We start from the raw sequence: 24,268 nt of genomic DNA on the forward strand, positions 1-24,268 counted from the left end.
AACAGGAAATAACACTTGTAACTAGGAACATATTTTCTTTAATATTATTATTCAGATGCAGGATGCCCATCTGTTAGGGGTTGTGCCGTTACGCCCAGACACTTTAAAATAAAACTTTGACGTGCTGCTATCTAGGTCTGGGCGAACTGCTGGGGTCTTTCTTTAGAAGATTGAGCTTTCTTGAATAACTGAGTCCACTTCAAGTTTGAAACATCAAACAGGGTATTTATTCACGAAGTCCTGGTAGACTTGGCTCAGCTTATCAATATTACAAAACAAACAGTCAATTGGGGTTCAATAGTTGAGGCAATCTTTTTCCAAAAAGGGTATAACTTTCTCCAAAAAGGGTATCTCTATAACTATCTAGATAATCCTCTATAACTATCTAAACAGTTCTCTTTTAATCTATCTATCTCTAACTAAATAACTCAATCAAAATTGTTTTCTATCTATGACTCTATCTATCTATCTATCTATCTATCTATCTATCGGTCTCAATTGTTTTTACAATGGTATCTTTGGAGGTACCTGTCTGCCAACAGCACATCATGGATTCTTCTTTAAGACTGAAGGGGCAGGGAGACCTCCAAAATGGATGCTTCTACACTGGAAACAGGGGCGGGCCCAAAGAGCTACTCTTTGGCCAATCATTGCAGAGAGCCTGCAAACTGGCTTTCCTGCCTCTGTCTGCTAACCTTTTAGGCCTAGCAAAGGCTGCAGCAGCCTGGGATAAACACAAGGAGAGGCTGTTTCCAGCAACTAAAAGGTAATGCAAAACTCATGCTCCTGGGAGATGGAACAGGGGTGCTTTGGGCTGGGGTTTAGCACAGCTGGTAAATCACCAGCAATGAGAAGATCTACCAACCAAAAAGTTGCCAGTTCAAATACCTGGGTCAGTGTGAGCTGCTGACTGTCAAGCCTGCTTACTGTTGACCTAAGCAGTTTGAAAACAGCTTACCGCTAAAACAAGCAGGGGAGGTATTTTACGACACCTTAAAGAAAAAAGATCAGAAAATGCTGGGCGACCAAAGGGAAGGAGGAAGTCCTGATGGCTCTTCGTCATAGAGGATGGAGTGACAGCACTCCCATGGCTAGATTTCAAGCACAACCTTCCAAGGCGTGAAAAAAATGGACTTTGATGTTGACACAACATACCTCCTTCTGTTTTGTCAGTCTCTGTATTTTCTATCCAAAACAGCATTGAATGTTTGCCGTGTATGTATACTGTGATCCGCCCTGTGTCCCCTTGGGGAGATCGGGTAGAATATGAATTAAGTGTTGTTGTTGTTGTTGTTGTTATTATTATTGATTGATTGATTGTGCTTTTGCTACATGGCAGAAAGAAGGGGGATGGCTCTTGAGGTCAACCAGAGGAGGAGGAGGGAAGAAGGTGCCTGGGTGAGTAACACATGGCACACACAACACATGGAAGCAAGCAAGCAAGGAAGGAGGAAGTCAAAGGCATGCTGGAAGAGCTAGGTTTTTAGGTCTTTCTTAAAGTCTGCCAGGGTGGGGTCTTGCCTAATCTCACTAGGTAGTGAGTTACAAAGCTGAGGGGCCACAATGGAGAAGGCCCCTCGGCTAGATAACCCTTTGCAATGCTTTTTTATCCCCAAGATATCTCTACCCTACACTTGAAGCTTACCTCATGTGATGAACACAGTAGATTGCCATTTCTTAAGTGGGTGGCTCAGTAGTTAATGAATGTAGAATCATAGAATCATAAAATCATAGAGTTGGAAGAAACCTCATGGGTCATCTAGTCCAACCCCCTGCCAAGAAGCAGGAAAATTGCATTCAAAGCACTCCTCTGACAGATGGCCATCCAGCCTCTGTTTAAAAGCTTCCAAAGAAGGACTCTCCACTACACTCTGGGGCAGAAAGTTCCACCGCTGAACAGCTCTCACAGTCAGGAAGTTCTTCCTTTTGTTCAGATAGAATCTCCTCTCTTGTAGTTTGAAGCCATTGTTCCACGTCCTAGACTCCAGACAGCAGAAAACAAGCTTGCTCCCTCCTCCCTATGACTTCCTCTCACATATTTATACATGGCTATCATGTCTCCTCTCAGCCTTCTCTTCTGAAGGCTAAACATGCTCAGCTTTTTAAGCCACTCCTCATAGGGCTTGTTCTCCAGACCCTTGATCATTTCAATCGCCCCCCCCCCCCCCCCTCTGGACACATTCCAGCTTGTCAATATCTCTCTTCAACTGTGGTCCCCAGACTTGGATACACTATTCCATTTGCCCATGCCTGATCTATAGACCCTTTGGCAAGGGACACTTCCAAAACTGTTGCAAATGTGGACCAATCCAAAGTCTGCTCTAAGCTATCCAAGGAATGCACATCACTAATATTCGTTCAACAGGAAAGACCAGGCTCTGTATCACACTAGAAAATGAATTCACTTTAAGTGGATCACAAACTTGGCAGAGAAACCGGACTTGAAATGACAACCTCGCAATGAGTGGGAAAGGGGAGGAGCTTGGGCTCGCATTCCATTCCTTTGCCTTTGCAAAACAATTGTTCCACGCCACTCGCCGTAGCGGCTGGCCTTCGCCAAGCCCCGCCCACCGGAGCGTAAGGCATAAAAGGGGCGCCGCCCAACGCTACGCAGGCGCCGCGGCAAAAGAGGAAGCAAGATGGCGTCGACGAGCCGGTCAGTGGGAGAAGCTAGAAGGGGTTTGGATGGGTTTTTCTCCCCCGGAAGCGGACCAGGGAGAGCGCGGCTGATCCGGGGGAAGGGGAGGAAGGGAGTCCGCTTGGAAAGACTTCGGCCTGACTCTTGCTTCCAGTGTCACGGTTCAGACTATAGCATTTCGGGTGTTGGGAGGTGTTTGGCCTTCTCTGTCAGGGAGCTCAGGCGCCCCCGTAAATGACAAACCCCAGAATTTTAGAGCATTGCGCCGTGGAAGTTGAAGAGGGGTCAAACTTGCTGTAATTCTGTGGTGTGGCTACACCCCTAGGCCTTTCTCCTTTAAACCCATATTTTGGATGTGTGGCAAGGCTGTTAGACGCCATTCTTGGGGCAACTTACATTAATTGCATACTATATTACTAGCCGTCCCCTGCCACGCATTGCTGTGGCCCAGTCTGTGTATGTCTGCTTTGTGTGTGTGTATGTGTGTATTTATGTGCATACGTTGTAATGTTTTTTTTTATTGTTTGGCTTTTAAAGTATTCATCTGTGTTTTTCAGTGTTTTCATGAGTGATGGTCACTCGTTGGCCAGAGAGGTGTATTGTGTCCAAATTTGGTGCCAATTCGTCCAGTGGTTTTTGAGTTATGTTAATCCCACAGCCATTACATATTTATCTATATAGATTATACTAGCCGTCCCCTGCCACACATTGCTGTGGGCCACATGGGGGTTCTGTGTGAGAGGTTTGGCCCAATCCTATCGTTGGTGGGGTTCAGAATGCTCTGTGATTGTAGGTGAACTATATATCCCGGCAACTACAACTCCCAAATGTCAAGATTCTATTTTCCCCAAACTCCACCAGTGTTCACATTTGGGCATATTGAGTATTTCTGTAGAGTTTGGTCCAGATCCATCATTGTTTGAGTCCAGAGTGCTCTCTGGATGTAGGTGAACTACAACTCCAAAACCAAAGGACACTGCCCACCAAACCCTTCCAGTATTTTCTGTTGGTCATAGGAGAACTGTGTTACAAGTTTGGTCCAATTCCATTGTTGGTGGGGTTCAGAATGCTCTTTGATTGTAGGTGAACTATAAATCCCAGCAACTACAACTCCCAAATGACAAAATCAATTTTTGAGTGAAGGACATACATTGGGTTGTTAGGTGTCTTGTGTCCAAATTTGGTGTCAGTTCGTCCAGTGGTTTTTGAGTTCTGTTAATCCCACAAACTAACATTACATTTTTATTTATATAGATAAAAGGTTATCTGACTCTCACCCCTTTCCTTTTAAAAAATGATTTTACCTTTGTGTGTGGCTTTGTTACACGTCGTGTTTAACAAGACAGTCTTTCGTAATACTGGGGGCTCTTCCATAAAGTTTCTGAGAAGGTGGGGAAGAGCCTGTAGAGGCCTCTCTGTTATGAAGGAAGTACAGTAAAAGGTGACTAATGCTTTCAGCTGATGAGAGATTTCCTGGCCTTCCAACAACAGAGTTTAAGGGAGAGAGAGAGTTCAAAACAAAACAGAAATGATCACAATGATTATTACGTTTACTGTACAGTGGATTCTCTGCTAATTGACACCCATGGAGATTGGTAGATGCTGGATAAATGTAGTTTCTGGTTACTTTAGAGCAAGCATGGGCAAACACCGGTCCTCCAGATGTTTTGGACTTCAACTCCCACAATTGTGGGAGTTGAAGTCCAAAACATCTGGAGAGCACAAGTTTGCCCATGCCTGCTTTAGAGTTATCATTATAAACAAGCCGAACGAATGCTATCCACCATACCATAAACTGATATTAAAATTAAAATACAGTAATTAGAAGGAAATAAAGACAAGTTCAATGTACTTATTTTACTGCAGCATAGAAACAGCTTTGTGAAGGCAGTATGTATTTTAATTTAATTGGCAAACAGTAAATTTTTAACTTCATGAAGGTCAGTAACATATGTTTTAAAACATTTTTGGTGTGGGATTATGGTGCCAAGTTTAAACTTACATTTCTGCTAAAATTGAATTCATTTTAGTTTTATTTATAATCTTTTTATTTCTTTGATTATTTTATTGTCAGTTTCTTGAGAGTCTAACTTTAATTTAAACACTACACAGTACTAATGTTTTAGTATCTGGGTAATGCAAGGATAGCAACTGTGACTGTTTTTTTTAGAAATGGTAACCTGGTTTCTAGGGGCTTTGGTGGTGCAGCTGGTTAAACTGCTAAGCTGCAGAACTTGCTGACCAGAAGGTTGGAGGTTTGAATCCATGGGACAAGGTGAAGTCCCATTGCAAGCCCCAGCTTCTGCCAACCCAGCAGTTCGAAAACATGCAAATGTGAGTATATCAGTAGGTGCCACTTTGGCAGGAAGGTAACAACGATCCATACAGTCATATTGACCACATGACCTTGGAGGCATCTATGGACAACGCCAGTACTTCGCTTTGAAATGAACTTGATTAGACTTGATGTCAAGGGGAAACCTTTCCCCTTAACCTGGTTTGTAGTGATCTTTGCCCAAGTCTGTGACTTCATCTGTCATCTAGCCTTCCCTTCAGTCATTCCATCTCAGAACTCACTTATTTTAGTGATTAAGGTCCCATCTATATTGCCAAATAATGCAATTTCATTATGCAATTTAACCACATTGTATGGCAATGTAGACTCAGTTCAATACAGTTAAACTGCATTATATGACAGTCTAGATGGGGACTAACACTTCAGCAAAGGCAGGAATCAACTTGCAAGTTGCATCTCACATACATTGGAACTGAAGTAGTTCACATAATGCTTTTTGTAGGACTAGCAGTGCTGCTAGACTTAGTTTCTAACATCTGTCTTGGATCCTGCTTAAAAACCTTTGTCACTATCCTGGCCTTTTTAAAAACTCTTTTGTTAATGCAGTCCAGGTTGATTTTTATAAAAAAATCAAGTCTCCAGAATTGAAGTCATTGCAAGAAAATAGAATTGCTGTATCTTCTAAATAGCCCGTGTCTGGCATTGGAGAATTAAACAGATAAGCAGAACTCACATGTGGATTGTGTTTTCTGAGGGATGAATGACGTTATAGGTACAATTTCTAAATGAAGACAATGTGATATAACTTCCTAGTCAGGTCATTTTAGTGCATTGCTAAGCACTATCAAGTATATTTAGAGGTGTGTTTTTTTAATATCTAATCTGCTTTTGTGAAAACAATGAACTCTTACATTTCATATCCATAAAAAATTGCTGCTGAGCAACATCTTTTGCTGTCTGACTTTCCTTATTATGACCACATTGCTGGTAGTTTGTGCAATTGCCCTAGATAAGTAGTGTGAAGCAGATTGCTTTGTGCACTGAGTTTGTTTAGTAATTTACTTGCTTGGCACACTTTGCCAAACCCTGTGCTTAAATGTTGTGGCTAAACATTGCTTGCACTTAGAAGGCTGATTAAGTTCTTCTTCTGAATTGTATCCAGGGTGCTGGCAAGGCAGCAGAGTGAAAAGTACTTCTTTTATGAGTCTGCAATTTGTTTGCTGACGTGTATGTAACATGGACTCGCAATACTTCTGTTTTTACTGGAAAGGCATTGCTGATGATGCAGATAGGTGGAAAAATCACAAAAGATAATAGATACATTCTGAATCCCATTATCCACTTAAAGGTGCATCTACACTGTAGAATTAATGCAGTTTGCCACCACTTTAACTCCCGTGTGTTCAGTGCTATGAAATCATGGGAGTTGAGGTTTTACGACGGTTTTAGCATTCTCTGTTAAAAAGCGTTGGTGTTTCACCAAACTACACAGGATTCCATAGCTTTGAGCCATGGTGGTTGAAGTGTTGTCAAACTGCTTTAGTTCTTCAGTGTAAATCTACCCAAAGATAACACAAAGCATAGGAAGCCCCCAATGATTATTAAGTCTTTTGAAACTAAAATAATCATATGTTTCCTTTAGAATTGTATGAATAAATTAAATCTTACTATAGGCCTTTTAAGTTTAAAGTCCTGACAGTGGTAGCTATGAAATGCATATATTTAAAGATTTTTAAATATATATATAAATTCAGAACCACGGGTAACGTATTTTAAGACTGCCACAAGAAGTTATCACTTAACTTTCCCCCCCAGCATAATCCTAATAAAGGATGTTTGTATCTAAAATTCAACTTTAAGATGTTGCCCTATGATCCTTGAAACTTGGTATACGCACTAACATGACATTGAGTGTGCACCTTAAGGTCATTTATGTTTTAAAACACATGAATTCATTTGAATATCTCCGTGTGCTTTACTCTTTAGGTAAGAGGATTGACAGATGTCCAGGTTGAATTTGTATGTAAGTGGGAGCAAGTACATTTTTAAGTGTAACTCCAACCAAATATGTATATAAGTTTTGAATAGTATAGGAAAGGGTTAACACTCCTGTGGTGTTTGTTTTGCTGACTGTGCCCATATTCAGAAGATTTCACCTCACGTTCTGTCCCTGTGATAATTAGATTTTGAAAAATCTGGCTTGCTGTGGGAAGAAGGATTGGTGATAAAGCTTCAGTTGAGATACATTTTCCCCATGACAACTCTTTCAGGAATGAATTTCCCTTCCTAGAGGTAGATTTCTCTCACTTCCTGTTGTCTCACCTCATTCTTAACTATGAGACATTTGTAAGTCGGATTTGTAAGGGACTGCCTGTATATGGAATGGCATTGTTTGCTCTCCCATGGGGTTGTAGGCACGTGCCATAGTAAGTGGCATGCTTAAGGCTGTCACCAACAGTGGTAACAAGGTGGTTTCCAACTTGGACAGTTGTATAGCTTTGTTTGGATGCCTTTATTTATTACAATAAGGACTGTTCCAGCCCACAACGAAGCTGGGCACTTTTGATGCTATAGCCTTTTGCTTTTTATTTGCTTGATGTTAGGACTGAGATCCATCTTGTAGATCCAGGCAATGCTCTCCTTTATACAACTGAGAGGCTAATTTACTTACTAACCTAATGATACATATTCCATCTATGTGTTTAAACTAGCTGAACGCTGCAACTTCCTTAATTTTTCAATTAGGAAAACAGGTATATTTACTTTTCACCACATGAAAATATGTTGCACTAACCAATAATTAAAGGCTAAACCACATGCCACATTAAATACATAGCATGCAATTTATAATCAAGGCCTAAATACCCTTAAGGCACTAGATCTGGCTTTGAAGCTAAGTTGAGTCTGCCCTGGTTTGTACTTGGATGGTAGAACACTAATGAATTCCAGATGCTGTGAACTACATGTCAAGATAGAATTGGCAAAACCGCCTCTTGAATTTTCCTTCCCGTAGCAAACGTATGAGTCCTGAGGGGTCGAAAGGTGACATAAAGGCACATACACAGCGTAGTATCACTTCCTTTTTATAAATTCAGATCCAGTCTGGATTGTGGATGTGGGAGATTTAACTCACCTGCCCTTAACCAGTTTTTATTTCAAAATGTCTGCCTTTAACTGCAATGGAGTTTCTAATTTACATTCTTGAATAGGAAGGAAGGGACCTTGCATTTTGGTCTGATCTAGTTTGGGGCTGCACAGAAATTTTTCAATGTAAAAATAAAGTGACCTTCCTGCGTTTAATGTAGCATGGGCTGACTTTAACTATTATATGTTGCTTTGTTCTGGATGTATCTAGATCTATAGATATCGTTAAAATAAAAGCCATGTATCAAGGTATATGATAACAAATCAGCAAAAGGTTTTGAGTAGTGGTAGATAGTTTATGTTTATGGAATGGAACTGATACAAGGTGTGATAGTTGTGCAATAAAGGAGGAGCAGGGCTGAAACAAATCAAGAATGCTGGCAAGAATACTTACCTAGATAGAGCTTGTTTGTGAACATATGCTATATTGATATTTTATATAGTTTGGGGAGCCAAGTAGTATGTGTAAGTGTCTAGAAAATATTGATAATGGGCTGTGGCCTTTCCTACTGAATGTAGCTCAATAGCCGGGCAAATCTTTGGCAAGCAGAAGGTCCCAGGCTCCATCCTTGGTAATGATGTGTTGTGTGTGGGTGTCATATAAACATGTGTCTTCAAATTGCATTTCAACTTACGACCATATGTATTTCTAGGAACACTCAGTTCCTTCCTCTGAAATATAGTCTACCCCACTGCGCATTAATTGGTGGTCTCTCTTACAAATATTAATCATGACTGACTGTGCTTAGCTTCCCTGACTTTTTGATGCTGATTTTAAGAGATCACTTCAAACTGCTGAACTTCTTTTGGAGATAGGATTCAATACCTTGGGTAGCTCCTTTAAAATGTGGACTAAAATACAGAGCAGACTCAGCATCCTACTGATACTGGAGTTGCTTTCTCTATCAATATTGATTGCTGTATATCCCAATGTGTCCTCCAATATAAGATTACTGACACTGATTGTAGTAGACTGCCAGGATTTTATGGAAGTACGTTGTTTTTAATTCACCAGAGGCTTCAGGAATTTAGGACTTAAAAAGCTAGAAGCAACATTCTTAATGGACCTTGGGAGCAAGCAATTTGATCAATATTACATGTTCTTTCCTGTTAGTGGGAAAGAGACCAGATACAACATGGAGCAATTAAAGCTTCCAGACTGACTGCCCTAATCTACTCTGGAAGTTAATGATGATTGAAGCCAACTGCCTTTTCTAGAATGTGCAGAAAGGTACCTCTGGCAGTAGGTGTTTCCTAAACAAGATAATATACCACTTCAGGTAGAGTGCAAGAAGAATTAATGTCATCAATTTCACGAATTGTTCTTGATTAGTAGTACCACCATCTTTTCCAGAAACAATTTGTTTTAGCTTATATCAACTCCCATTCACTCCTGAATTATCTCTAGACCCCAGTTTATACTTTTTATGGAGTCTCTGGGATTATAGTATAGAAACAAAAGGCTTACATCTCAGCCCAGATGATCAGAGATTCTAATCTAGTTTTCTCATTTAGAATTTTAAAAGCATGAAAAAATAAATGAATTTTTTGATCACAAACCAATTATTGAATTCTAGATAAAAACTGAGCCTGTTCCAGTTTGGAAAACTACTATGGTTGATGTTATCCAACGCTGTTAATCACCCAGTCCAGTTTGCAATGCAAGTACATGTATAACTCAGTTAATGAAGCAGATGTTTTGCTGGGTATTACTTCTTTTACCAATGCTTTGGTATCAGAGGCAGAAATAAGGAAACATTAAAGATAAATTCCCACACCACAAAAAACTAACAAACAAAAACAAAAACCAAATGGGGCAAAAGTGGGAACTAATGGTTATACAGCCAGAGGTTTCATCTGCTCACCAGAAGTTGAATGGTTGCAGCTTGAGACAGGAAAGTGAAACTGAGAAAAGAGATGGTCACAACAATGTATGGATTATCCCAATCTTGTTGCAACAGCTCTTATGACTTCCCGCACCACTGGCAACATTAGAACAAAGCGCTTTCAGAGATTCCTCCATGCATTAAGAAGTATGGATAGACAACAAGAGGAAAATTGTTTTGCAATTCATTTGAGATAACATAGTGTAAAAAACACCATTTCCGCATGTTGTTAAGCAACCCCCAACATGTGCAAAAATCTGTATGCAATAATCTTTAGTTCAAGTCTTCTTCCAAAATGCATTAGGCGCGTTTTTTTTTCTTTTATTAGCCTCCACGTTTCTAATAATCTTAATTTTGATGGTAGAACTTCTAGATCAATTCTTTCTAAGATTACAGTAAAGCATTCCTCCCATCCAAACACTAATCAGACCCCAACCCTGATTAGCTTCTGAGATCTGGCATGTTCAGGGAGGTATGGACATAAGATCAATGCTTTTTAATATGCTGGGGGAAATAGTTTTTATTCACCCCTTTATCTCTGTTTTGGTGTTCACTTGTGGGGGGTTAGGGGCAGAGAATCCCTGGGAAAGTGGAAAAATGTGAATAGGACATATCTGGGGTGGGACAAGTCTTTCCTGTACACCAGACAGGTGGGAAGGGGCTGCTCTGACTTCCCTGAAGCTGCAGGGAATGGAATAGTGGCCATTTCAGTTGTCCACCATACCCCAATGAATGCTACAAACCCATAGACCGAGGGGGGGGGGAGTGGTGGTTGACGATTGGAGTTACCACTGTTCTTTGGCTTGGCAGATTAGAGCAGCAAGGATTTCAGTTGAGATCCACCCTACATCTAAATCTGGTTCGCAGATTTTGGTAGGAGTGGCTGCAACTGAAATAATCACTACTCTACTCCCTGAAGCTGTGAAGAGTAACAATGATTTCAATTGCTAATCATTCCCAAAAGAGCTCTGTAAATCAGAAGACTTTGGTGTGTGGTGGATGGTGACTGAAAATGTTGCTACTCTGTACCTTGAATGCATGGAAAATGGAGTAGTGACAATTTCAGTCTTCATCCACCCTGAAGTTTGTTGATTCGTGGCCTTACCATAAGAGGGAGAAGTGGGTGAAAACTGAAATTGCTGCTGACCCACCCTTGAAATTATGACAAAGCTGTGAATGTAGAATGTTGTACTCCTGGAGTTTAGCTTGTAGTCATCATTTTAAAAATAGTGTTAAAATAAGTTCATAGTACTTTTGTTTAAAAGGAGAAAAATAATTGGATATTTCAGCGGACAGTTTGAGGAAATAATGTTTCTCTTGATGTTGATTTTGATACTGATCCAGGCATCCCCAGTACAGGATCAGTTTGTGTTCTGGAACCCCCAGAACCTGCAGACTCCTAAAATTGGCAAAGTGTTAAAACAGAACAAAAAAAAAAAAATACATGGAAGTGGCTAGAGCTTCACTTTTAAAATAAACATTTTCTTACACTAAATGGTACAAAACTATTTAAAAGGCTTCTAGTAGAGGGAAGGGGTTGAATTTGTGCAATCCTGCTTTAAATGATGTTTGCTTAACTGGAAAAAAGGTGCTTTAATATGGATTGACAAACTGTACCAAAATATTGTATTTATTTTTGTTTTTAAGCTTGGATGTGCTACCAAGAGTGACATGTCCAAATCATCCAGATTCGATTTTGGTGGAAGATTACAGAGCTGGAGACATGATCTGTCCAGAATGTGGACTTGTAGTGGGTGAGTAATGTTATTGTTCTCTACTCTTTTCGCTGTGATAGAGTGTAGTTAAACAGGCTACATACTTACTTTTACGTTTTTTGCATTGTTTAAATTTGAATATATTTATTCTCAGATATCAAATGATTACATCTAAGAACTTTGCTCATCACAGTACTATAAAACATCCTTTAGTATATAATGGATGATGTGTAAGTAATCTGCAGATAATAGGAATACCTCATTAACATTTTAAATAACTGCTCTGCCTTTCTCCCCCAATATACCAAAAAGATGAAGGACATTGTAGGTTTCAATGTGTTTTACTCACACTTCGCAAACTTGCTTTCTTCCCCCGTGATGGCCTTTGGTGTGTTCTTTGCTGGAGACAGAAAGCATATACAGTATTTACTCTGGTCTTTTCTTTAAGGTCATTTGCTTTATTGCTTTCAGTTTTGAACCAGCGGTTTGTGCCCTGTAAATTAAGATCTGGTAGGTGGCTAGTGAATGTGTTCCCCAGAGATGCATGCCTAATCTGTACTCTTTTGGACAATGCACAAAGGCTTCTATACAGGTTCATTCTAGGGGGCTGTTGAAGCTTTTTATGGATCCCTTATTCTTGATTTTATTGCTTTACCTCAATTGTGCGTAGTATAGAGCCATTTATTATTTATATTGCATGTGCCACCCAAAGAACTCTGATGGTAGGTGCCTAGAACTAGTGCAGATGTTTTGACAGTTGTCTACATAGTAGGTTGAATTGAAGATGCTGCCTGCACTTTTAACCCAAGGCATGGGTTAAAATGTGTAGTTTTAAGAGCTGGGCAGAAGGTGTAGGCTTCATAGGTATTTATGCCTATCTCATAGGGAACATACAACAACATGAAAATAATGGCTTTGATTATGCATGGCTACTGTTAGCGGAAACCTGGGCTCAGTTGAAAAAATTTGCCTTCTAATGTGTTGAGATACACAGGCTAAGTTCCTGTGGGATCAGTACCATGTGTGTGTTAAAAGAAACAAAATTAACTTTGGTTAATCACACTCCTCAGGTTGTGTAATTGGACTAATTAAAGCCAACTAGTTTTGGCCACTCCCTAAGGAGTATAACTGCAGAGTGTTTGCAATTTAACACTGGACTTACTGAATGTCAATTCCTGATCTTGCTGAAGCTTTGTTTCTTGGCATAAACTCCTCACTGGCAGTTCATTTGATGTTGGCCAGTTTGTTTCCATGTTCAATGAAGAAACCTTGAAAGATATTTTCTACTCCACATGCATGGATTATATGTGAGTGCATTACTCAGAAGAAACTGTGACTGCATTGTTGGTTTTGTGTTTGAAGTCACTGCTTTATTGAACTCTGATTAGATAAGAGTAAATTTCTGTTTTTGCTTTCTTCAGTATTTGTGTAGCTCATTTTTTGAGCTGACCTGCGCACTGAGCTGCATGCACTGCACAAACTGCAACATGATGTACTTCAGGTGTAGGAAAAATATACTAGTACGGGAATTAACTACTCTGAGAAGAAGTAGAATAAATTGTTGCAAGTGTGATCACTACTTGTGTAGCAGAGGGAGAAAGGAATCATATGGTTGTGTTGTGAAAGAGGCAACTTCTCTAGAAAAGGAGAATGCAAAAAGAGGATTAACTGATAGCAAGCATAATAAATGTTAATCCTGGCCACTGTCAAGCGTGCACAGGCACTCTTGAGGGAATGTGGCAATAGGTGCCATATGTGGCAGTAGATGCCACCCTAACCCTAGATTTTGTTGAAAAAGTATGTTGTGAAACAGTTGGTAATGTTCAAATGATCATCCAGATCTTTTCCATCTGTGTTGGTATCATGAAGCGGTAGAAATCAACATATGAATCAAATTTCTGTTCTGCTTTCCCAGAGCAGAACTTCTGCTCAGAATGAATTTTATCCTCTGGTTTTCAGAGTTTACAGACTGCTCTTGAGAAGTGAAAGTTGGTAAAAAGTTTGACAGTAGTATAAACATGGTGATAATTAAAGTTAATGCCACCCTTCACTATTTTAAAAAGATGATTTGATAGAGAACCTGAGTCTTTGACCTTTCTCATCTTGGGAACATGCCCTACCAGTGTTCTTTGATTGCAGCTTCCATGGTAGCCTGTAGTAAGGGATAATGGGACTTGTAATCAAGGCCATATATTCCCATTTCCCGTTGTAGTTACTTAAAGCAAATGCTTCATTAGATACTCCAGGAGCCCTTGGTGGCACAATGGGTTAAACTCTTATGTCGGCAGGATTACTGACCAAAAGGTTGGGGGTTTGAATCCAGGGGCCAGAGTGAGTTCCTGTATGTCAGCTCCAGTTTCTCGTGCGGGGACATGAGAGAAACCTCCCACAGGACGGTAAGACATCCGTGCGTCCCCAGGGCAACATCCTTGCAGACAGCCAATTCTCTCATACCAGAAGCAACTTGCAGTTTCTCAAGATACTCCATATTTTATTGAACATTCAATGTAAATTGAATTGAATTGCCAATGTATTGATCATTCAATGTAAATACCATTTAGAGTATACAAAAAAATGAAAGTTAAAATTATCAGGATATCTCTCGGTACTGGCTTGTTTTGACCATGGACTAGCAATCAAGGATAACGAATTGGATTACGACTTTAACTATGAGATGTTCCGGTCTGTATTGGTGGCCCAATACTATGTATGTATATGTATGTATTTTGATATTCTATTTTATATTTTTAAAGTGAATATTGTATTTTAAATATGTTGTAAACCGCAATGAGTCGCCGCACAGGCTGAGATATTAGCGGTATACAAGTGTACCAAATAAATAATAAATAAATAAATAAATATAGTTATACACAAAACAGTATGTAAAAATACACCACCAAGATATTTCTGAATGGTGGAGTATTTTTTAGCAACTGCAAATAGAAATGTGGTGTGCTGTGTTGAACTTCGGGCCTATCAGCAAAAAGTGTTGTGTGAGCCCAGCAGTGCTCATTGCCCTGGGAATAGTGTCCCCATCTTGAAGCACGGAAATGACAGCATCATCAGCATCAGTTTCCCATTCCCTTGGAGGAATTGGGAAACTGACCAGGATTTTGAGCAAGATAAATGGAGCCAAATGCAGGGCAAGTCAAATACCTGCCTGCTTTGAGACATCTTGCTTAAGAGTTTGATTTGTTTTGTGACCAAGTGCTTAACTCAAAACATTCTTATCTCAAAGCTGATCTGCCCATTGAAATGCCATTAATCCATTCTTTTGTTGCATGTTTTTAATAAGAAACTATAAATACCAAATAATGTATAAATGCACATTCACATAGAACAATAAAAAAGAAAAGATCAACTTTAAAATGGCAGAAGCACAAAGTTGTGGCAAGGAACCACATTTGAGGCAACAAAATGTGTGTTGGCCAGTGTGACAGCAAGGCAAAACCTGCACATTCACACAGAACAATGAAAAAAGAAGGATCAACTTTAAAATGGTAGAAGCACAAAGTTGTGACAAGAAAGCACAAAGTGAAGAGGCAGAAGCATCATTTTCTTCATATGGTGCTCATCCCCTCCCCTCTCTTACACACACACACTCTCTTTCTTCATGAAGCCAAACATACCAGGAATAAAAAACACACACAAAATCAACTAACTCAAAGCTCAAAGCAGAAAAGAGCAAACCGGACAGCATTCTCCCAAAGCAGACAAGATTTTGAGGCACTAAGGCTGCTCCCTTGAAGCCCTAATGCCTGTATTCTTGCACTAGCGCTCCCTCTGGTGCTAGCTATTAACTCAAAACACTGCTCTTACGTTAAAGCAAAACTCGGGCCGAGCAATAGCACTTAACTCAAAATGCTCTTAAGTTGCGATTCTTAAGTGGAAGTTTCACTGTATTTGCCATGACATTTTGGCTCTTCTAGGCTCATGTTTCTCATTAAATGTCACTTCCATTTTCAACATCTGCTCAGCTTATGATCAGAATGAGAAAAAAATGACTCTGCCAAATAATACTTCCATTTAAAAACCTCATCTTAAAATGGATTGCTGATTAAACATGTCTGTTTTATATATGCCCAGGCAGACTTCTTAGAGATTTTTTTTAAAAAACCAAAAACCAAAAAGTGCTACATGAAAAGGGGTATAGAATTCAGATCATCATCACGTTTTGCCCACTATTTTACTGCTGTACATTATTTTTAAAAAGAAGTCAAATTGCAAGCCTTTTAAAAATTTCCTTTTGGTTGAGTACCTATGTAACAATCGTCAACACTTGTGGAATATACAGGAGGGAAATCCTTTTAATGGTGGATTAAGGGCAGACTATCCAAGTATAAACATAACATTCCTGCACAACCTGTCATATTTGCAGCTTTTGTTACAAAATGTGGAGTCGTGTTGCACCATATGTCTAGTCATTTTACTTTAGCATAAACGTTCATGGACTTACATCTGAGGAAGTAACTTGTGGTCCACAAAAGTTTATGCAGTAATTAAACAGTGCTTGAAGGTACTGCAGGAATCCTTGCTCCAGTGGGGAAAGACTATGCTTTGAGTGCGCTTCCCTTCACTTCCGTAGTCGAAAAGAATGGAGTTTTCTTTATCATGGGAGAGGTGAATGGGTAGATGGAAAAAAAAAAAAACAGGTTCTCTGCACCCTTTCCCTCCTTTAGCTGATGAGAGAGGCAAAAGTAGTAGCATTGCTTCACTTATGAATGTAATATTGAACAATTGAACATATTTGCTTAAATCCGAGCATATTATACACATATTTCTATAACACTGTAAAGCAGAGCTTTCATTTCAGGTTGGTGACATACTTTTTATACATGCATCATTTTGCAACATAGTCATTCAGTTTTACTAGCGAATCAAAGGTTAAACCTTTTTAAGAGGTAAAGACACATACACAAATTGTGAAAATCAAATGTATTGGAACACAACAAATCTCATGAAAATCTTACTTTGATGTATTAAAAATATATTATTTATATTATTTATTTATATTATTTATTTCACGTGGACTAGTTACATTTGTGCATTACATCTACATACTGCAGCTGACACACTAACAGGTCGCAACTCACAGTTTGGAAAACTGCGCAATAAAGAGATCATGATGTTCTGTAGAACATCTGCTTCTTCGTGTAGAACATCTACTTCTCTGGTCAAATTGAGCTCAGATAGTAGAGATGCTCAGGAATTGTTCCCTGAACACTTGCAATTACTTCTAGTTGCTTAAAGCATTGCTGAATTTTCAAATGTTGTGGTCTGTATAGACCAGCTTAAAATGAACAATGAATGTTGTAAGGTTGTAGAGGGTAACAGAACTGAACAGTGATAACCCAATCCATTGTTGGCTTCTTAACATGGTTTTAAAGCTATAATTATGATTTTCATTCACTTCTCAGAAAACATAGAGGTCGGCTTTTTAAAAACATGTAGTTCCTTTCACATTTCTTTAATTTTAGTTTTTGTAGTCAGGGTGTTCTTAATTACTCTTTGTAAAGTTGTTGTCCTACTGTTTTTTCGGAGAAGGTCATTCCACAGTCACTAGATGGCAGCACATTCCCTAATTAACTTTATAAACCAATTTTATGGGATTGTGTGCTTCTGTTTAACATTAGTAGCACTTAGAGCAATATTTATATAGGAGGCGGTAAAATAAATGCCACACAGAATCTCAACATAGGATTCTAATTCAAACAAAGATGTGCTCATATTTGGTTGATTTTTTTTTTCACTGAACTTGGCAATTACAACAGATGTAACTGTTGCCCAAGATTTCTTATTCTGAGATATTTCAATTCAGTCTAAAACAATATGCTTTCTCTTCGTGAATTAAACTTTAGGTTCTGGTTCAGAAAAGATATCTGATGTTGCAACAAATAAACATTTCTATCACATTTTTCTTAGTTTGTCTATGTATTTGAAAATATGACCATATGAATTTTCTCCTGTACCATATTTTTTTTTTCATGGTAAAGCTTCAAGGAGCTTGCCCAAGTGTAATTGTAACCCTCCTTCAATATATATTGTTTAGTAAGTTGATCCACTTGTATTAGAAATCCCTGGAATTTCACAATGATTTGGGGTTTTATAGAATCTCATTGCTAGATTTGTGTTTTATAAAAGTACTTTTATTTTGCATGGTTTCCAGATTTTCCCTTAGTTTGGAGCAAGCAAACTCTCTTAGAGCCGTAGCAAACTACTGGAAGCGAGAGCGAGCTTGTGCTCGGGCTCGCTCTGAAGCCCCACCTTTTTTTCCCCCGAGGCTGCTCTCTCTCTTGCTAGTGTGCCTGTTTTCCCTTGCTAGGGAAGCGATGCGAGTGTACTCTCGCAGTTGGCAGAATTCAACTGTGAGCGTACGCTCGCATCCCTGCCCTCTGCAATGGAAAACAGGCACGCTAGCAAGAGAGAGAGCAGCCTCGGGGGGGGGGGGGAGGGCGGGGCTTCGGAGCAAGCCCGAGCGCAAGCTTCCTGTAGTTTGCTGCGGCACGAGCGTATGCTTGCAACGCTGCCCTAGCAAAGGGAAATAGGCGGAGAAAGAGGCGGAGCATCGCTCGTGCTGGCTTAGTTTGCTCTCGCAAAATCCTAGTTTGCTACGGCTCTTACCTTGAGAGAGAGAGAGAGAATAAGGCAAATTCCTACATATTGTTTTACCTAAGTATAACTGTTTGAGAAGAAAAAATAGCATGAATTTTGTAATAAAACAAGTCAATTTTTGTACATGGTGTTTAACAAGGTAAAAGAATAACAACAGCAATACCAAGCCAGACCTACTAAAAGCATACAATATGGAATATACAGGTAGTCTTAGAGTTACAAACATCTGACTTAGTTACAAATGGGGGTTAGACAACAGGAAGTGAGAAAACTACCCCTTGGGAAATTCACTCATGGGGAAAAGGGTTCTCCAATGAAGGCAATGCATGCTTATATTTTTCATGTGCTGAATTTTTCCAAAGTAAACATAATTCCAATTTTAGCATATGTGCTGCTGAAGTGAGCATGAGAGGTAAAATAATTTCAAAGAGAAAGAACATAATTACAGACACAAAGTGAAAACAAGGTAACCATCCCTAAACAAAGAATTATGCATGAAGATTAGATCTTTACTCCATAGCAACAGAACAAGCTGTAACTATGGATTTAACAGTCATCACCATAGAATGCTATAAAGCAAGGCACAGTTATCTGTGTTGCTGTACCTTGGCCCACTTCCCTCTATCTAACGCTTGGTAAGTTAGTCTGTTTTCACCTGTGTATTGAAGATATAAGGATAACTACTGTATTTGAACTTGATTCTGCTCAATTTTGGTCCCGGAGCACTGTAAGTTGGTGACTTCAAAGGGGCATGTGCAGGAGACATTTGTTCTGACTAAAGCCCAGCTCTCTTGTGGGAGACTGTGGACCTCATCTCACTTTTTAAAGCCTCCTGCAGAATTTTTGGGGTTTGTAGTTTAGTGAGGCCTAGTACCTCTCTAGCTGAGAACATCCCTAAACTACAAACCCCAGAATTTTTGAGGAGGTAGCTACATGATTTAGTGGATACACACTCTAAACCCCACTGTTTAAACTATAGTGATGAGACACTTAAAAAATAGAGAAAAAAATCCTTGAGATGAAAATTGCTTCTCACACTTTGATTTGAATCACAGACTCAGTTTTTGAAGTTTGAAGTATTCAAGATAATACTCACTGTCTTCCATAACCCCTTGTTCTGCATCAGTACTACCCTCTTGTCCAAATGTATCCCTCTCCCCACAGCCCCAATAGAGAAGCACCAACTTCTCTATGTTAACAGCAATGATGGTAACTCCTTTCTGTATTGACTTTAAATGTCCCTTTTCTTCTTTACCTCTTTTGCTTCCTGTTTCCTTGCTTCCAGTATCACACTTTGATTTTTTCACTGCCTTGTCTACTACACTAACAACCTAGACAATTCTGTTAGCACCCCTTTTAAAGATGAGAGAACACAATAGAGAATAAAACAGTAATAATACAAAGAAGTAAGATTGTATAATACATAATGCTAAAACTACACTAACTGACAAGGACACAATTCTACAAACCTCACACTCACTGTTTGATGTTTTATGCCTTATTATTCTACTCCCTTCAAATGGTATCAGTTAGCACTGTTGAATTCCCCCTTTAATAACCTCCCCATCATAGTTTGCTTTTTCTCTTCTACGATTTCAATATAACTAGATTTGAAAATTAAAACACTTGGCAATTTTCTTTTGTCTTCAGAACTTCTTTAAAATTATTGCTGTTAAAAGCAACTAATGGTACTACCAGTCTTGTACTTTGTGTGCATTCTCAGTGTTTATTTTTTGATTCTGAGTGACAACATTAGACTCACTTGCATTATCCTATACTACTTGTGGATAATTTGAGTTGTTATATATGCCCTCTTGTATCCCATCTTTTCATATACAATATTTATATCAATAACAATGAAAACCAAAAAGAAGAAATTGCTTCAAAATATTAACCGCCTTGTTTAAACATTTCTACCAACTATATTTTATATGAAATTAATGAAAACCCCAACTACATTCTGTGTTTCTAATATATTTTCAAGTGAACTCCCATCACCAGGTCTGTTGTGGTCTGTACAAATTGCTCATCTTTGCTTTATTATATGCAAGTCCTTACTTTATGCTACTGCAGCTAAAATAAATAAGCAGCTCTTGCTCTGTGTATTTTTGGTGTGCAGTCCTTCTGTTATTGTTTCCACCCGAATCTAGTTTTCCTTTGCAAGCCTACTCCAAAAAGAACTTGACCCTAGAGCACCATCAGTTTTGATTGTGGCTTTCCAACTTTAATTGTTTCATTGCTGATTTATTTATATATTAAGGCTAAAGTGGAAGTAAAACTTAACAAAGAAGACATCACTGTAGGTCTAACTATTCCTGGAAAAGTATGTTTAAGGACTCAACTTCCAAAAAGAAGGAGAGGGCAGGTTAGGAGAGTAGTTTGAATTAAAGATGGTTGAATTATAATCCACGGCCTCCATCACTGGAAGAACATCAAGCAATCTTAGATGGCACTTCTAGGATGAGCCCTCCTTTTACCACCAAAGATAGAACAAGTGGGCTGTTGGGAAGCCCAATTCTCAAGAAGAGACATTTATACTCAACCTTTTCCAGAAAGCTGTGAGATAGAATTAAGATTTCTTAAATTAAGGGATTTATGCCTTGTAGGAAAAATCCATATCTGTATTTCCTGAATTTTATTTCAGCCTTACTTTCATGCAGCTATACTGTATTTTAGCAAAGTCATTTTCAAACTGTAGTAGTGTGTCAAAGGCAGCATTGTGTAGTAATTGAAACACCTGGCTACAGCTCTGGAGATCAGGATTCAAATACATTCTCACATTATCTTAGCCTGTGTGGAAACCTCCTCTGGAAAAAAAACCTTGCTAAGAAAACCTTGTTATAGGATCACCATAAGTAATTGAAGAAGCACAACAATAATAGCATCATGTCACTTCAAACTAAAAACAAAACTTCTTGAAGATGCCAAATGGAGTGTTATGTAGCTGGTGACCTTGGCATTTAAAGTTGGAAGATGGGTAGTTGAGAATAGCAGAGAGAATGACAAGTTGCAGTGTTCCAGTCTCCATAAAGACCTAAGTGTTTTTCTAAGCCTGCTGCATACGTGAGCAGTTAGGTCTATGGTGTGCTGTATATTGAAGGTAGGCATATATGTTACTCTACGAACTGATGAGTTCCCACCAAATATACTTTCTGGCATGAACCAGTTTAATGTTTTCATTATTTGCAGTAGCTGATATCCTTGTGTAGATAGGATGTGTGGTTTCTGTTGTTACCATGTTTTTATTTATTTTAGAATTGTGCTTAACATTTTCTCTGGCATGTCAGTAAAAATGGACGAAATATCTGCTGGTTAGATTTAATGCATGGAATAGCTTTTTGTTCATCAGCTTGTTCTCCTGGCATCCCCTAGTTACAGTTTTTGCCAAAGTTGGCAATGACAGAGCAGGCGAGTCATTAAAGAAGGAATGGTGCATAATTCACCAGAGGACAGACCCCTTTTGTGAGTCATATAAGTCGTTCCCACTTCTGTGGAAAAATATTACATCATTGCCTTGCTCAGTGTTCTATTTAAACGATAGCAGAATTTCAAGTACATTTGGCTTTTTTTAGCTGGAGTAAACAGTGACAGGAGTTTGTCTCAAAGCAAAGCTGAGCTACGCCTTAGAAGGAACAATGTTGAATCAAATATTTACACAGTGGCCAGAAGAGGAGGATATTCTCTCATAAGAATAACGTGGGATGGTCGGAAAGCTTCGGCTTGCTCTGTATGCTACAGTCTTTCTCTAAAAAGCTTTAAAAATATTTTCACCTATGTGATTAAAGCTGGAGGAAAGACCTGAAGAATAGAATCTCTGCATCATTTGTAATATCCCTCCCACCTTTCCAAAAAATCAGTCCCTTAATATCCTTTATTGGCAGTCTTTTGGAGCCTTCTCCAGGTTTGTGGTCCAGAACATCTACTGAACAAGGAAGGGAATTGCAGTCTTCCAGGCTGGGAGAAGCCTTTTCTATGGATTGTGTCCACTACGGTCATTCCACCAGAACAGAATTTCTGTCTTTTCTGATTTTCTTTTCTCTGCAACTGCCAAATCCAGTGCCTTGATTTTGTTGGTGTGAGCCATTTAACAACCATTTACTCATTCATGAGGCTAGGTTTTGCTAGCGCTTGCACAGTTGCTAGTTGAACAGTTTTATTACATTTTTTCTTGCTAGTCTTAGCTTTGGATACAACCATATGCAGGCAGTCCCCAACCTTTCAAAAATTTGCTTGTTGTGGAAAACAAGAATTGATGATAAAGCTTCAGTTGAGACACTTTTCCCCCATGACAACTCTTTCAGGAGTGAATTTCCCTTCCTAGAGGCAGATTTATCTCACTTCCCGTTGTATCATCCCCTGTTCTTAACTATGAGTCATTAGCAAATTGGATGTTTGTAACTCAGAGACTGCCTGTATCTGCTTCAGGTTAAAAATGGCAATTTCTTCACAATAAAATAAGTTATTTACCCTATATACTCATGTATAAATCTAGACATGCTTGTTAGTCTCTCAAAACTATGGGCCATTATAGCTACTGTACTTTAACTCTTACAAAAAAGGAACCATCCCTTTCTCTGAGTGGAGCGGGAGAAAGCACCTGTGAGAACCTGAAATAAGCACCAATCCCCTCTACTGTCTCGTTTGTGGTACTGCTTCTGTCTTTATTGAATTCCTAGGTGGGGAAATGGTGGTGGTATTAATGGGTGACTGGCCTGCTGAGATGGCATTCATGCTTCCACCGCAATGTAAAATGACCCTCAATTTATCCACAGGTTGTATCAAAAACCGCAATTTTAGCCCCAAATTGTGCCCTATCATATGCACGAGGCTGGCTTATATGCAAGTATGTACGATAATTTATGCTCCTAGAAATGCTAATGGCTATTCATCATTCTGAATTCTTTGGATCGAAAGATAACCATTAAGTTAGACACCACTGTGCTGCATCCTGTACAACTCTGTGGAAACAATAGCACATTATTTCCATTGGGTCAGTCTCTGCAACACAAGTTTGGGGTATTTCCATTAGAACTGCCACCTCAAACCATCAATTCCTTGCCTATCTTAATTTTGCTCGGTGTGGTCCACCTAGTTTTACAGTATTCACATTTCTGGAATAGGCAGAGTAAAGCAGTGCATATTTCTTCTCCTTGAAGACATTTTTGCACCTAGTATGGAGAGTTCCAGTTGTTAGTTCTTCCCAGGGTTTTTGACTTGTCTTTGAGGGGAAGCCTTTTCTGAGTCATAATTTGGAAAATAGCTGCAACTTCATAATACCAGTTGCTTTGGCACATTTGGTTTATGAATCATGCCTATATCTGGATTCTTTGCTAATGACTGATTATTTCCTTTTGCTACATATCTTGATAACAAGCCAGCAGCTGAGTATCTGAGTGCACTTCATTAGCAGCAAAGCAGCTTTCACAGTTTATGCTAACTAGACCTTTAATACATGCACACACATATACACATACTGGGAATTTGATACACAGCCAACACATTCTCTCCACTTACGTCTACAGTCTTGACTTTACTACTTTTTTTAGGGAGGCCATAGTTATAGAACTTTGAAATTGAGCTTACTGTAAAATTGTATTAAGGATCACTCTGCAAAAGGAAATAGTTCTGAATAGGGCCTTAGGAGATTATCTTTCCTTACTGAAAAAAATTACAGATGATCAATTTTAGTGTTTTTTTTCAATAAGCTTATAAATTCATTCAAGAAATCTACAGTAGTTAACAGAAAGACTACCTTATCTTAAGCTTGAAGTCTAATAACCTGTAAATATATTTAAATCAAGTACATTTTATTAATACTGAAAGAAGTTTAGGGTAACAGTTTGATAAACACATAATGATTCCTTTCACGTCCATGAAAAAAACAACTATCAGTTTGAACCACTTAGTAAAATGTGTTTTTCATGAACTCTGCCTCAGATTCTTCTGTTTGGGCTTCCAATTCTGATTATCTTTGCCA

The 24,268-nt window shown here is 38.9% G+C and overlaps 2 protein-coding genes across 2 annotated transcripts in view; one reads left to right on the forward strand and one right to left on the reverse strand.

Moving 5' to 3' along the window:
* LRRC8B (leucine rich repeat containing 8 VRAC subunit B) overlaps positions 1–24,268 on the reverse strand; it is a 345,263-nt gene that overhangs the window by 73,955 nt on the left and 247,040 nt on the right. The window lies entirely within an intron of this gene.
* Positions 2,568–24,268, forward strand: part of GTF2B (general transcription factor IIB) — a 28,922-nt gene continuing 7,221 nt past the window's right edge. The window contains exons 1-2 of the mRNA XM_060773889.2: positions 2,568–2,656; positions 11,612–11,718. Of these exons, the coding sequence (XP_060629872.1) occupies positions 2,640–2,656; positions 11,612–11,718 (124 nt within the window). The 5' untranslated portion in view covers positions 2,568–2,639. The remainder of the gene's footprint in view (positions 2,657–11,611; positions 11,719–24,268) is intronic.

This window comes from Anolis sagrei, chromosome 4 (assembly GCF_037176765.1).
Source record: "Anolis sagrei isolate rAnoSag1 chromosome 4, rAnoSag1.mat, whole genome shotgun sequence".
NCBI lineage: Eukaryota > Metazoa > Chordata > Lepidosauria > Squamata > Dactyloidae > Anolis > Anolis sagrei.